Consider the following 13,433-nt stretch of genomic DNA (forward strand, 5'->3'; position numbering starts at 1 on the left):
CCCGCCATTCCTCTCCGCAAATAATCGGATTTTCGACCAAAGTAGGCCCATCGGGGCCCCGTTAAAGTGAACGAGAGCAACCCCCGACGAAATCCGGTCGCTCGCTTTTCGATTTGAGGACGCGGACCTCCGGAATCGGTTCTAAACCGATCGAAATTGGTGCACGATTCCAGTCAATGGCTACCCTTCGCGTCCCCCTGTTCTAAACAATGACAGTGGCGTATTTCACGTGATGAATTCAAATGTGCGAATCTCCAGTTGGGATGTGAGGACGGCCTGAGATTTCGGGAACGAAATGAACACGAACAATCCTGATGGTCTGGCCGGCGGACACGGATCCTCCAATTCTGAGGTCAGTATTAAAATTGTTTTGCTTGAGTCCGTTTTGTTTATATTTTGATTTAATACGCGCGATTATTCTCTGATTGCTCTGATTGATTGGAATTAAATTCGATTTGGGTCCGGATAATCGGCAGAACGAGGTCCTTTTGTTTGAAACGTGATCTTTTTGTATGGCTTCGCTGCCAATAAATTGATTGATTGGTCGTCAAAATATTGCGACGAATTTTAACTCTGCCAACAATAAAAGCAATTTATAACGAATCATATTGGACAATTTATCCCTTAACCACACTTTCCAATTTGATTGATTGTAAAATTATATATATATATATTTTTTGTTATCTGTTGTTATAACTATTCTATCTTTCAAGTAATATAGATCCAATTATAATAATAGAAAAAATATAAAATAAGTTTTGCTTATGTTTATGAATTTTAAAAGGAAAGTAGCGCATCCACCAAAACGTATCTAATAGACGCACATACACAAACATATATAAACACATCTGTACAAAATTTGGTGGATTTATAAAACAAAACTAGCTATTGTTTATATGGCATGTCATCCCTCTTTATGTCTCAAATAAACAGAACGGAAAATAGCACATAACGTGATTAATCAGTTATGTGAACAATACTTCTGAAGTAATAGGAATGTAATGTTTGATAAAAATCCAATTAAGTCATTGTTTCACAAAACACATTAATAATCGAGGTGTGGTATCAAATATATTTGTATTTTGTGAATATAATTCTTAGGACTTTTAAATATTGAAGTAATATTTATCATGTATGCTTCGTATCCGTTGGTCCTGCCCATAGAAGTTTGATGGTTATAGTATTCGAAGAAACAAAAACATGTTTTAATGTATTTCTATAACATCACAGATATTTTGGACATGGCAGCGCTCATGGGGAAAAAAATGCATCTAAAATATTTCTTTTCCAAACGTTCTACTCCCAGTTATATGGTTTTCGAGTGAAAATATCGTTATAAGAAGGCCATTATATAAAAAGAAAAATATACTCTATTTAGATGTGTTCAATAAAATTAATTAAGGGATTTTATTGATGCAAATATAATAAAAATACTTGTGCCGTAAAACCTACTTTATACATAAAATAGTGAAAAAACGAATGTATCTATCGGATTCGTGTGCATGGAAATATTACAAAAGTATGTTGGGTGATTAAGCATTAAACCTGTTTTTCTAAACTTAAGAATTTACAGAAATATAATAATGTTTCAGTGTGGGTGCGAAATTTATCACCTTTTATTTGACCAAACTTGTGTATTAATATTTTAAATATAATTTTTGAGGTTTTTGTAACGGTAAAAAACTCGTTAACAAAATTTTAAAAGAATGGTATATTAGGAACATGAGGTTTACAGATAAATTAATTTAATTAATATATTTCAGTGACTCTTTTTAAATTATATGATCTGTTTTTCTTGTTTATGGTAAATATCATGTGATTTTCATTATAATTTGAATACTTATTAAGAAAATGAATGAACTAACTTGACCAATTAGAAAGTTTATTTTGAAAATAATGTTTTCTAATCGATTATTTATAACGATTTTGATACTAAAAATAAGTTCAATAAATTCCTAAAATAAAAAATTTGATAAATAAAATTATCAATTCTTTACAAGTTATTAGTTAGGAAAAGATACGAATTTAAAAGCTTTACTAATAAATATTTGTAGACATTTACATACTTCATTTACGAATATTTAACATAATATTTTCAATGGGCTTCGTTCCAAATATTGTTATAAATTTAAGACGCTAGGATTATAGAATAAAAAAAAATTTGGCAAAATATTTTGTGTATATTTTGGTAAATATTACATGTTTAATAAATTAAATAATTTTGCTGATTTTAGACGAGCACTCAGAGACCGCCGCCGGTGACAACGGTGCCTACAGATCTCCGCGTGAACACGACCGCATTGAACGCGGTGGCGTTGAGCAGCGTCGCCAAATACTGGGTGCTCACCAACTTACTGCCCGGACCCATTCCCCAAGTCTCAGTCTACGGTTTGCCAGGTGCTCGAGGCGACAACCAGGGCAAACTGACACAAGTAAGCCTTTCAGACAACACGTGGTCGTTCTTGAATTTATCACTCTTGATATTTAGGATGCTATGTTGGGTCAGCATGGTCTTCTGCAGGCAGATCCACTACTGTTGCCCCATAACTCCCAAATACCGGTCAGTCTTTCGCAGGGAGCGAACCTGGCGATACCAACCAGTGGGATGCAGCTAGATGGCCACAATTCCATTGCCGCTAATCACCAGCAACCGGATAACTTAGCCAATCAGAACCAATTAGGCCGTGACGTTCGAGTAAACATACTCCCATTTAACTGTTTAAAACCTATACAAATGTTGTGTTTTAGATGAACCACTCGCAGCAAAACCATAACGGCCAACAACAACAACAACAACAACAACAACAACAACAACAGCAGCAGCAGCAGCAGCAAAACATGGTACAAGTTCAAGTGCAGGACAATCTGGTGTCGGTAATAGAAGACAACAAAGATCAAAAAGATATAATATCGGCACAACTGGCCGCCCAATTGACAGAAAACGGTCAAATACCGCAACAAGGATTGACGGTCCAGCAGCTGCAGCATCTTCAAGTGCAACAGGTGCTCGACAATGTGGTGCGGATGGAGAATGCTGTTGAAAACGGCCAAAATCACACCGGTAACGGTAACGACCAAGATATGCAGGAGAACATGCAGATCGTAAAGGACGAGAAAGTGTTACAAAATTGCAAACTGTTGTCTGGGGCTGCGCCCTTTGGTGTGCAAGATTTGAAAGGCGGTTTAATGGATGTCCGAACTGCAGATGGGGGTATTGTGAAGATACAGACTAACATGCAGGAGCAAGAATTAGCTAAAACGTTAGGTGTTGAGATGGTGCAGAATATGTATAAAGTTAATGTTGATGATCTCAATCAGCTGCTAGCTTATCATGAGGTATAAATATTTTTTTAACGTTGAGTGAATGAAAATATATTATCAATATTAAAAATATAACTATCAGATCTGCTTCTAAATCCTTTGAACATTTTCGTTTTTTAATTTAATGGATTTCAATTTTATGCAAATTAACTTTAATTTTATAATATTTTAAACATCAAATGACAGAGATTAGTTATTTTTTTTCCACATCTTTGGAAAGAGTCTTCATTGTAAAACAAGAAAAATGTAGTAGTGTATAAATATACACAGTTAGTGTATGTTAAAACTTATTATTCCCAATATTTAATATATTATAAATCTATAAATTTATTTTAATTCTAAATTTGATTTACAGGGAAAGATTAATGCAAAAAAATGTATTTGTTGATTGGATCACAATCTTGAGACAGGTTAGAAAAAAAATTAATGCCATTTAAAAAGTTTAAAATTTATATGATTAATTTTTTTCTTAAACTGTCCATAAAATGAATGACATATTTTGGTAATTTTTATTATTTAAAAGTAAAAACAGAATTTTTACACTAATTCGTATTCTAAGAATAAAGAAATAAAATAAAAATTTATAATAAAAAATTTAGAATTTATAAAATTTAATTTTTCCAATATCTTATTTTTTATTAGATTTTAAATCATATTTCTATTTTTAAATAATAAATAACTACCTCAAAATTTGATTTAATTTGAATTTTATTCAAATTTCATTAAAAAAGTAAATAAATTGTATTTGTGTTTTAAAAGCTCTAATATTTTGGGAAATTTTTCATTTAAAAATAACTCAATTTTATTTCAACCCACAGAACTCATGTGAACTCATCTGAACTTCCCGTGCTTAAACAATTTGTTTGAAAACAATAATGATTGGCACTGAATAAATTAATTCAAATCAGACAGACTCAGATGAATATAAATATATTTGTGATATTTTTATTAAAATTTTACTATTTATAAACTAATAGTTATATAATTACAAATCTACTTTGTTCACTGGGACAGTGTTAACTAGTTCGGATCTATTAAGCAGAGACAGTTTGATATAAAGTATATAATCTTAAATTGTAACATTAAGTTTGTATATACATATATGAGTATGTAGTAGTTTTGAACTAAATAAAACTCTGGATTTTTTTAAAATATGATGATCGTCAATGATTATTTTTTAATAGATTAATGATTCTATTATTAAGAGATTTTAATAATTATTTTAAACTTTTCTGTCCTATTTTTTTGACTGTTAGTTAAAAATTTTTGAATTATTTTAATTGTATAGATAAATTTCAAAAAAGCTATGTTATAATTCCAGGTGTTTGGGAAACTCCAAGGTGAAATAACAAATAACAGCCAAAACATAATCCAAAACGCTACGAATAACATACAACCTCCAGCTTCCAATATTTCTATCGTTACAAAAGATGAGCAGGAAGCCTCCACATCAAACATAAACAACGAAAACATGCCGACTCCAGTTCCAGGCAATTTTGCGTGCGATCTGTGCGGTAAAATCTTCCAATACCGTTACCAGTTTATTGTCCACAGACGCTATCACACAGAAAGAAAACCCTTTACGTGTCAGGTATTTGATCAATCGAAATGTCCGTTTGGTTTTATTAATTTGAACAATTTAAGGTATGCGGTAAAGCCTTCACGAACGCCCAAGAGTTGAGCAGACATGGTAAGTGCCATTTGGGCGGCAGCATGTTCACGTGCGGCGTCTGCTTCCACGTGTTTGCCAATCAAGCGTCGCTGGAACGTCACATGAAACGTCACAGCACCGACAAACCGTACAATTGCAACATATGCGGCAAATCGTTCGCACGCAAGGAACACCTCGAGAATCACACCCGCTGCCATACCGGCGAGACTCCTTACAGATGCCAGTACTGCGCCAAAACATTCACTCGCAAGGAACACATGGTGAACCACGTGCGCAAGCACACCGGCGAAACACCGCATCGTTGCGAGATCTGCAAGAAGTCATTCACACGTAAGGAACATTTCATGAACCACGTGATGTGGCACACCGGTGAGACACCGCACCAGTGCACGATTTGCGGCAAGAAGTATACGCGCAAGGAACATCTGGCCAACCACATGCGCTCACACACGAACGACACGCCGTTCCGTTGTGAGATATGTGGGAAATCGTTCACTAGGAAGGAGCACTTCACGAACCACATTATGTGGCACACGGGCGAGACGCCGCACCGTTGCGACTTTTGTTCGAAGACGTTTACGCGGAAGGAGCATCTGCTGAACCACGTCAGGCAGCACACGGGCGAGTCCCCGCACCGATGCGGTTTTTGTTCCAAGTCTTTTACGAGGAAGGAGCATCTTATCAATCACGTTAGGCAGCACACTGGCGAAACTCCCTTCAGGTAACTTTGATTAAACTCTAAACAAACCAAACTCATTATCACTCAAATATTAAAATGCTTACGTTGTGATTACTTCTTATGAACGAACAGGATACACTAATGAGGATTGAATATAATTGAAACAAAATACAAGTAGTACAGTAAAGTCAAAATATTTTATATTTTATTTAAAATTAATATATTATGTTCTAATGTGCATTATGCATAATGTCACAGAATTGGTACAGGTTTAAAAAATATATATTTATAAAATTATTTATACATTACTTGTATATATATGTATAATATTTTGCGTGATACTCTTTGTTTGTTATAACTGCCTGCAAACGGCGATGCATAGTTTCAAGGAAATATCGGCAACGATTATTTGAAATTAAATTCTACGGTTCTTCAATGAATAACCTCGAAATTTGATGATAGATTTACACTTGGAGTTTGCGCAGGACAATCGACAATCTCAACGTTATTATTTTTTAATCAATTATGATCAACTTTGGACGCATGCATTGAATCATTCCTGGATAAAAGTCCATGTAATCGGTAATCTATGGTTGACAAATGGTTCTATGACATCTCTCATGATATCTCTATTACCAATTATTTTCTGCTTGCTAAGAATAGGAAACCCAAACCATAACGTTTTTCTTCATCGTCCTTTGAAGTTTTCGTTGTGTATTTAGGGTCCAATATTTTTGTTTACCATCTGATCCTATTCTATTGAACTTGGATTAGTCACTACAAAGTAATCTTCGTCAAAATTCTGGAGTATAATTAATATATTTTTGTGTAAACGTTGGTCTTGTTCTTTTTTGATATCAGTGGTTTCTTTACTGAAATTTGTATTTTCAATTCAGGGTTTGTTTTAAATTTATTTAACACTGTAAATTATTTTCACATCTTAAGTTTTTAGCGATGTCAGTAATATGATATTTATGTTAATTATTTCTCTCTCCTCTGGAGTGTAATATTTCTTTCCAACCACTTGAGTGAGTTAATAAAATAAAAATCTAAGAATAAATTCTTAATATTTGAGTATTGTTAAATAGTTTCACAAAACGTAAATATGTAAGATTTTTTCAGAAGAATATAAACTATTTTAAATTTATTAGTCATAATTTAAATAAAATGGCTGAACATCAAAATATATGAAAAAACAGAAATAAGGAAATTATTAAGATATTGCCAACCAATTTCATTCGAGTTATTGAAGTTCGACTGTAATTAGTTTAAGATATTCAATATTAATCAATTCTCTAATTAATGGAAACAGGGAATCGCACAATTCAAATTGAGGAATATATAGTATTCATGATATCCATTTCGTGACCTAAAAAATGACGTGAAAAATATTCCCCACCAAGTTTTATAGAATTATTACAAAAAAACTTTAAATCAATATTCTAGAATTTACACAATTTTATATTCAAATCAATAGAATTAATAAAAAAATAGTAATACAAAGAAATAGGTGCAGTTCAAAATAAATGGAAATTACAATAACTTTCATTAGGTAGCATATTAATTTACTTTATAACAAAACGTTTTTTTTTTAATATTTATTTTCAGTGTAAAAAATTATTATATTATAAATATTGATTTTAAACCTCCAACTTCAGTTCAGTTAGAATATAAATAGGACCTTTTTGTCATGATCATTGACAAACCTAGTGCGATGCGAATAGTCGTGTTCCTAAAATATAAATGCCAAATATGCCCTGCCAAAATACGGAAAACGTGCATCAGTGTAATTTAAAATGGCGATGAATATTTCCTTATGTATAATTTGGTAGATTTTCTTTAACATATTTGACACAATTTTTATTTCTATTTATACTCTTTTAACAACACAATGGCCATAACAGCTTTAACAAAAATATGAAGCATCCTATCTGGTATGAAATATTATTTCTTTTTCTTTATTTTGTGTTCATATTAGATTCATCACTTTTCGTTTATATTTCTGCTGCCCTTTGTCTATAAAGTTCTCTTATTAACGCCATATCCTGCATTTCATTCTTTTTCTAGGACGACTTTTTAATTTTTTATTGTGTTCCCGAATCTTTCTACGTAAGTTTCACCACAGATGTTCACTTGTGTTGAGATCTGTCAGTTGAACAGAGCAGTCTATCAATTTAATGTGATTCTTCTTAAAATTTTTATTGATAAATACGTAGGTATTTTGTTATAATTTTGCTTTCTCCATGTTTGTTCCCACTACATTTTTCTAATTGATTGGTTTCAACACATATATATTATTTTATTCAATTATATATATTTTTATTTCTTTATCCGTCTTTATTAAATATATAATTGACTTACTACATCAGCAGCTATACAGCCTCATAACACCACAGTAATACCGTCTCCATGCCTCGTTGTGTGTAAAATACATATGTTACACTAAGTGTACCAAATGTTTTTACGAATTACATTATTTTATTAAATCCTGGATATATCTTAAATAAAATAAATTTTCAATTAATAATTATCAAAACAAAAAGAAATAGGTATTTTAAAATAGTAAATATAGATAAAGAAGAATATAAAATAACGTATTAGATAAGTGACTGCAAATGAGGAGAAATAATGAAATTTTGCAAATTTTCTTTCCTCTGTGAGAACTTTCTGTTTGTGAACAATTATTAAACTTTTGCAATTGATTTTTTAATAGAATATTTTTATTAAAAACTAATGAATTTACAGACCATTTCCATAATATATGATAAATTAATTGGTAACTGAAGTAAAAAAATATTTTTCTCTTTTAGGTGTAGTTTTTGTCCCAAAGCGTTCACACGAAAGGATCATTTAGTGAACCATGTGCGGCAACACACCGGAGAGTCGCCGCACAAGTGCACGTTCTGCACCAAGTCGTTCACCAGAAAGGAACATCTGAACAACCACGTGCGACAGCACACCGGCGAATCGCCGCACCGTTGCCATTTCTGTTCGAAATCGTTCACGCGAAAGGAACACTTAACGAACCACGTCAGGATACACACGGGCGAGTCGCCACATCGATGCGAGTTTTGTCAGAAGACGTTCACCAGAAAGGAACACCTGACCAACCATTTAAGGCAGCACACGGGCGAGACGCCGCACTGTTGCAACGTGTGCTCGAAACCGTTCACCAGAAAGGAACACCTGATCAATCACATGAGAAGCCACACGGGCGAACGTCCGTTCGCCTGCAACGAGTGCGGTAAATCGTTCCCGCTCAAGGGCAACTTACTCTTCCATCAGCGATCGCATAACAAAGGTGCGGCGGCCGAACGTCCGTTCCGTTGCGACTTGTGCGACAAGGACTTCATGTGCAAGGGCCATCTGGTGTCGCACAGGCGGTCACACAGTGGCGAACGGCCGCACACCTGCCCGACATGCGGCAAAACGTTTGTCGAGAAGGGCAACATGTTGCGGCACATGCGCAAGCATGCAGCTGAGAACGGAACTACGCAGGGGGCGCCGGCGGCGATGGCACAGGGCGCCGCAACGCAGCAGTCCAGCGCCTTGGGGCCGGCCGCTCTGGGTGCTGCTTCGCTACAGATTCCTCAAGTAAACACTCCACAATTGCGGTCAGTTTCACTGTAACTGTTATGTTATTTTTGTAGGGCCAACAAACATCACAGACGTCCGCTCAGACGACGAGTGGAGGCGGGACGGGAGGCGGAGCAGCCCATTTGAATTTGCACGCGGGCGCACCCGGACATCCGGTCGTCGTGCCGACCGCGAACGGGAATGTGCTCGCGTCTTATTAGGTAAGAAAAATCGGGTAGGGTTTATTTGTTTGCCTGTGACCTCGATTTATGCTATTTTCTGTTGCTCGTTTTATCGGCGATTTGGGTGTTGTGGCGAAATTTAAGGTTTTGTTCTTAAATTTTTATTAGACAAATGTAAATTTTTGCCGTTTTTATAAACATTTCTTAAACAAAACATTTAATATTTATTTATTGTTTCATAACTATTTAGTATCAAATTTTTAAGTTCCATCGTTGTATAAAACATTGATTATATTATTTTTCGTTTTATTTAATATTTTCAGGGAAATTTAGTATTTTGTAAATTTGTGTCCTTAATCGTTTATTAAACATTTGTTTATTTTTACTTATTTAAATTAATTTTTCAGAACAATTTGCAAGTTTATTTTCAAAACATTTATGTACATGAAAGTTGTAATATGAATCGTTTAAGCTAAATGTTTATACAAATTATTTTTATTTATGAAGTTCCAGGCAAAAAATGAACACCTACCGTCAGATAATCGATTATCTAAAGTGTGATAAACGTGCGGGGTTCGTTTCGATATCCTGCACCTGTATGAGTTTATATTTTGATTAAAATCATCAGTATTTTACGTGTAGTTTTAATAAACCATAGTACTACTAGAAATTTTTGCGTATCGTTGGAAAAAATCGCCATGCACACTTTTGTGCTTGTTTCTTATGTGTCACTTGGGATTTTTTCTGCCGATAATTTTACTTTATTTTTGTTTTTTCTTTTTTTTTTTTTTGGTGCACCGATAAAAATGTAATAAAATTAAATGGAATTGCGATAAAAATGGCACTGCCCTTAGTGATATTCATTGAATCTCTGATCATTTTGAAAAGTGCAAAAGTTTTTAAGTTGTAAATTTAGCTGCAATTTAAAAAAGGGAACAAATCGTAACTAACGAAGTGTATGTTTTTCATATCCTCTCTAAAGCGTAGATAAAAACTTAGTGAAATTGATGTTGCTGTATAAAATTAGAATTTTATATAAAGATACATGTAATTGTATGATATAGTGTATATTTAGACTAAACTAGTACGAATTTATTATTTTCCGACTGAAAGTTTTTCGAATTTGTAATAGTTGTGATTGTTATTTGCTTTAAGTTTTAAATGTTTTAGGTCTTTGGCCTAAACGATAACTTTTTAATCGAAATATGCATTGCCATTGAGAGTTTATTTTTTATAACAGAAAATATACAATATGAAGAGTATAGGTTTAAAGTGTGCTAAATTATGATGGTTGTATTGTATGTTTTCTTTAATATATATTTTTATTTACAATTTTTTACATTAAAGGCAATATAAATAAATATAAAATATTTAAAAGCTTGCTTGTAAATATTTTTAAATATAGATAAATAATTATGTATATTTGTTATAGAAATTATATTTTCCCCCCCATTTATTTACAAAAAAAATATTTATTTGTGATTACAAATATTTATGTGTATATACTGATTATTATTGAATATTTGTGATTGCGAACGTTTTAAAGTAAAAAGAAGATGACAACTTTATAGATATACATATACATACTTAATTAATATTTTTAGTTTATTTTGTAATACAATCGAAATGTAATTTTTCTTTTTTTAATAAAATTAGTTGTATTAGATTGTTATTTTATTTCCTCATAAACTAATTAAATTAAAACTCGTTAACAATAACTTTATTAAACAATAAATAAACAATACATATTGAATATATTAACTAAAATCATTGGTTACTGACTACACATAGGTCGTTCTTACATTAATATAAACTATGGCATTAAAAATACATTAATTTTATCACAAAATCATCCGCATCAGAGCCTCAAAATCACCATAAACACCAGTAAAGCACAATTAAACACAATCGCGGACGCTCCAGCCTTTCCTATAGGATTATCCGTCATTCCGTGCACGTGATCCTCACCGTCCATCATAGTATGATCGTGCATGTCGGAATTATGCACGTGTACTTCCGGCAACATCTCATGCATGGTGGTAGATTCAGGTCCCATATACCCGTAGTTGTCGTACAAGTAACTCTTAGCATCGATGAAGGCGGTGATGATCCTGAAGTTCTCCTCGTTGATGTTCAGGCCGCCATACAAATACTTGTTCAACTTGTTCACCAGCACCGTCAGGTTGCCCCTGTCAAACGTGAACGAGTTGACCCACTGCAAGTACTTGGCATCTCTCGCAATCGATTTCTGCCCCGTTTGAAAGTCGGTGTTCGCGTTCCAACGGGCGATCGAATTCGTCGCCAGCAAATTGTAATATAGGTTGCCGCGATCGTCCATCGTCATGGAGACGGACTGCGACGCCTTCAGGCCGTGATCCGTGACGGTTCCCTGGTATTCGTTTCCGTCGTTCGCGTTCCTCTTGTCCTTCAGCACGGAGGAGTTCACAGAGTACAGGTGTAGGCTGGATAATGGCGCGTAGAAGATCTGACGTTCGTCGTTGATGGTAACCTGCGGGGTCGAACGAATGGACGGCCCCAAGGCGATGCCTGCTATGTTTATTGCGGCGTTTACTGTCACCTCGTTTACTTGGAATCGGGATGCTGTTGGGTCTGCCCGCATCGATGGAGAGTGACGGATTTTCCATGAGGTGTTTTCTTTGTACGAATAAACGATTAAACCTGGAAAATATTATTGAGTTTTATTTTTTGTGTTTCTCAATAATACAACAATTATTCACAAGTTGTTAATAATTATCGTCAATAAAAAGTAATTACATAACATAAAATTTGAATTGTATACTTTTTAAATCTGTAGAGTTGATTTATTATTCAAGATTAATATTCCTAATATGACAGAATGTACGAAAATAAACAGACAACCAAAACAAATTGTTATTCTAACAAGATGAGTCAACAAAATGGTCAAGATCCAACAAAAGAATCATCTAAATAAATATGTATGTATTTTTAACGTCGTCACCTCTAAAAAAATACAATGACAGAATTATGAAGGATTACTAATAATGAAGTTATAGTTATTTATTTAATATACAATTTTTCTTAGTTTATAATTTTTTCAATTTCATATATATATATATATATATATATAATTTAATTTTTGTTAAAATTAGTCAATATTAATGAAAAAAAGACAGTCAAAAAAATTTTTTAATCAATAACTAAATTGGATTGGAAAAAATTTAATAAATAATAATTTTTTAATAAATTATATAAATATAAATTTCGAATAATATTTTTTGTATTTAATTTCTCATTGTGTAAACATTAATGTTACAAATTTGTGCGAACAATAACCAATTTAACGGAACATTTCTAAATGATACCATAAGCCACGACAAATGGTAAGCACTCACCAGGATCACGTCCACTATTATCAGTAATATACGCGTAATCTCCATCCGTCAAATCCAAAACCAAGTCGTACAAATAGCTACCATTAAAACTGGCCACTTCTTCCGGAAACTCGTACGTCCTAACAGTTTCGTTTCTTTTAATATCATGAATGATCAACTTGGGCGGGCATTTAACGATGGGCTGGCTCAAAGTTTCAGTCCTGCCGCCGTCTATAATCCATATCCTGCCGCTCGGATCGATCTCTATATTCTGCACGTTTTGAAGCTTATCACAATCACCCATGTTCATGTCCCAGGAAGGGTACGGATCCAGGGGTGGCGCGGTGTCCAGCACTCCGCCTTCCGGCGCAGGAATCCTCGTCAGGGTGGCGGGTACGCCCGCTTTCATCCTGGGCAACGTTATATAATAATACCCGTCGTAGTATTTGAGTCCCGATATCACAACGTTCCCGGGAACGTATACACCGTCGTCCGTGGCCTTTAAATAGGACTCGTGGTCCGGCCATGTGAAGTTAACGTACTTCCATTCGCGTATCACTTTGAAACGAGGCGCTTGAGGCGTCGCGAGCGTCGCGACGGCCGCCAACACCGCCAGACCCAACGTCCACATCGTGCTAGGTAAGACTAAG

General features: G+C 34.1%; 2 protein-coding genes across 2 annotated transcripts; one reads left to right on the top strand and one right to left on the bottom strand.

Annotated features, from left to right (window-relative positions):
• Positions 1-11,094, top strand: LOC109604035 (zinc finger protein 665). Its single transcript, XM_049962329.1, has 8 exons — positions 1-352; positions 2,235-2,432; positions 2,489-2,695; positions 2,749-3,336; positions 4,643-4,912; positions 4,966-5,714; positions 8,483-9,266; positions 9,323-11,094. Exons 1-8 carry the CDS (start codon positions 296-298, stop codon positions 9,467-9,469), a joined length of 3,000 nt encoding a protein of 999 aa, XP_049818286.1. The 5' UTR covers positions 1-295; the 3' UTR covers positions 9,470-11,094.
• A 40-nt stretch (positions 11,095-11,134) lies between these two features.
• LOC109603283 (protein yellow-like) lies at positions 11,135-13,433 on the bottom strand. Its single transcript, XM_020019773.2, has 2 exons — positions 12,805-13,433; positions 11,135-12,109 (listed from the first exon to the last, which is right to left on the bottom strand). The coding sequence occupies exons 1-2, from the start codon at positions 13,412-13,414 to the stop codon at positions 11,289-11,291; spliced, it is 1,431 nt and encodes a 476-aa protein (XP_019875332.1). The 5' UTR covers positions 13,415-13,433; the 3' UTR covers positions 11,135-11,288.

Source organism: Aethina tumida, chromosome 1 (genome assembly GCF_024364675.1).
Source record: "Aethina tumida isolate Nest 87 chromosome 1, icAetTumi1.1, whole genome shotgun sequence".
Taxonomy (NCBI): domain Eukaryota; kingdom Metazoa; phylum Arthropoda; class Insecta; order Coleoptera; family Nitidulidae; genus Aethina; species Aethina tumida.

Coding starts and splice junctions, on each gene's coding strand:
- LOC109603283 (XM_020019773.2), bottom strand. CDS start 13,414: ATGTGGACGTTGGGTCTGGCGGTGTTGGCGGCCGTCGCGACGCTCGCG. Junction 12,110..12,804: donor TAATAGTGGACGTGATCCTG/GTGAGTGCTTAC, acceptor AATATTTTCCAG/GTTTAATCGTTTATTCGTAC.
- LOC109604035 (XM_049962329.1), top strand. CDS start 296: ATGAACACGAACAATCCTGATGGTCTGGCCGGCGGACACGGATCCTCC. Junction 2,696..2,748: donor AATTAGGCCGTGACGTTCGA/GTAAACATACTC, acceptor GTTGTGTTTTAG/ATGAACCACTCGCAGCAAAA. Junction 5,715..8,482: donor ACTGGCGAAACTCCCTTCAG/GTAACTTTGATT, acceptor TTTCTCTTTTAG/GTGTAGTTTTTGTCCCAAAG.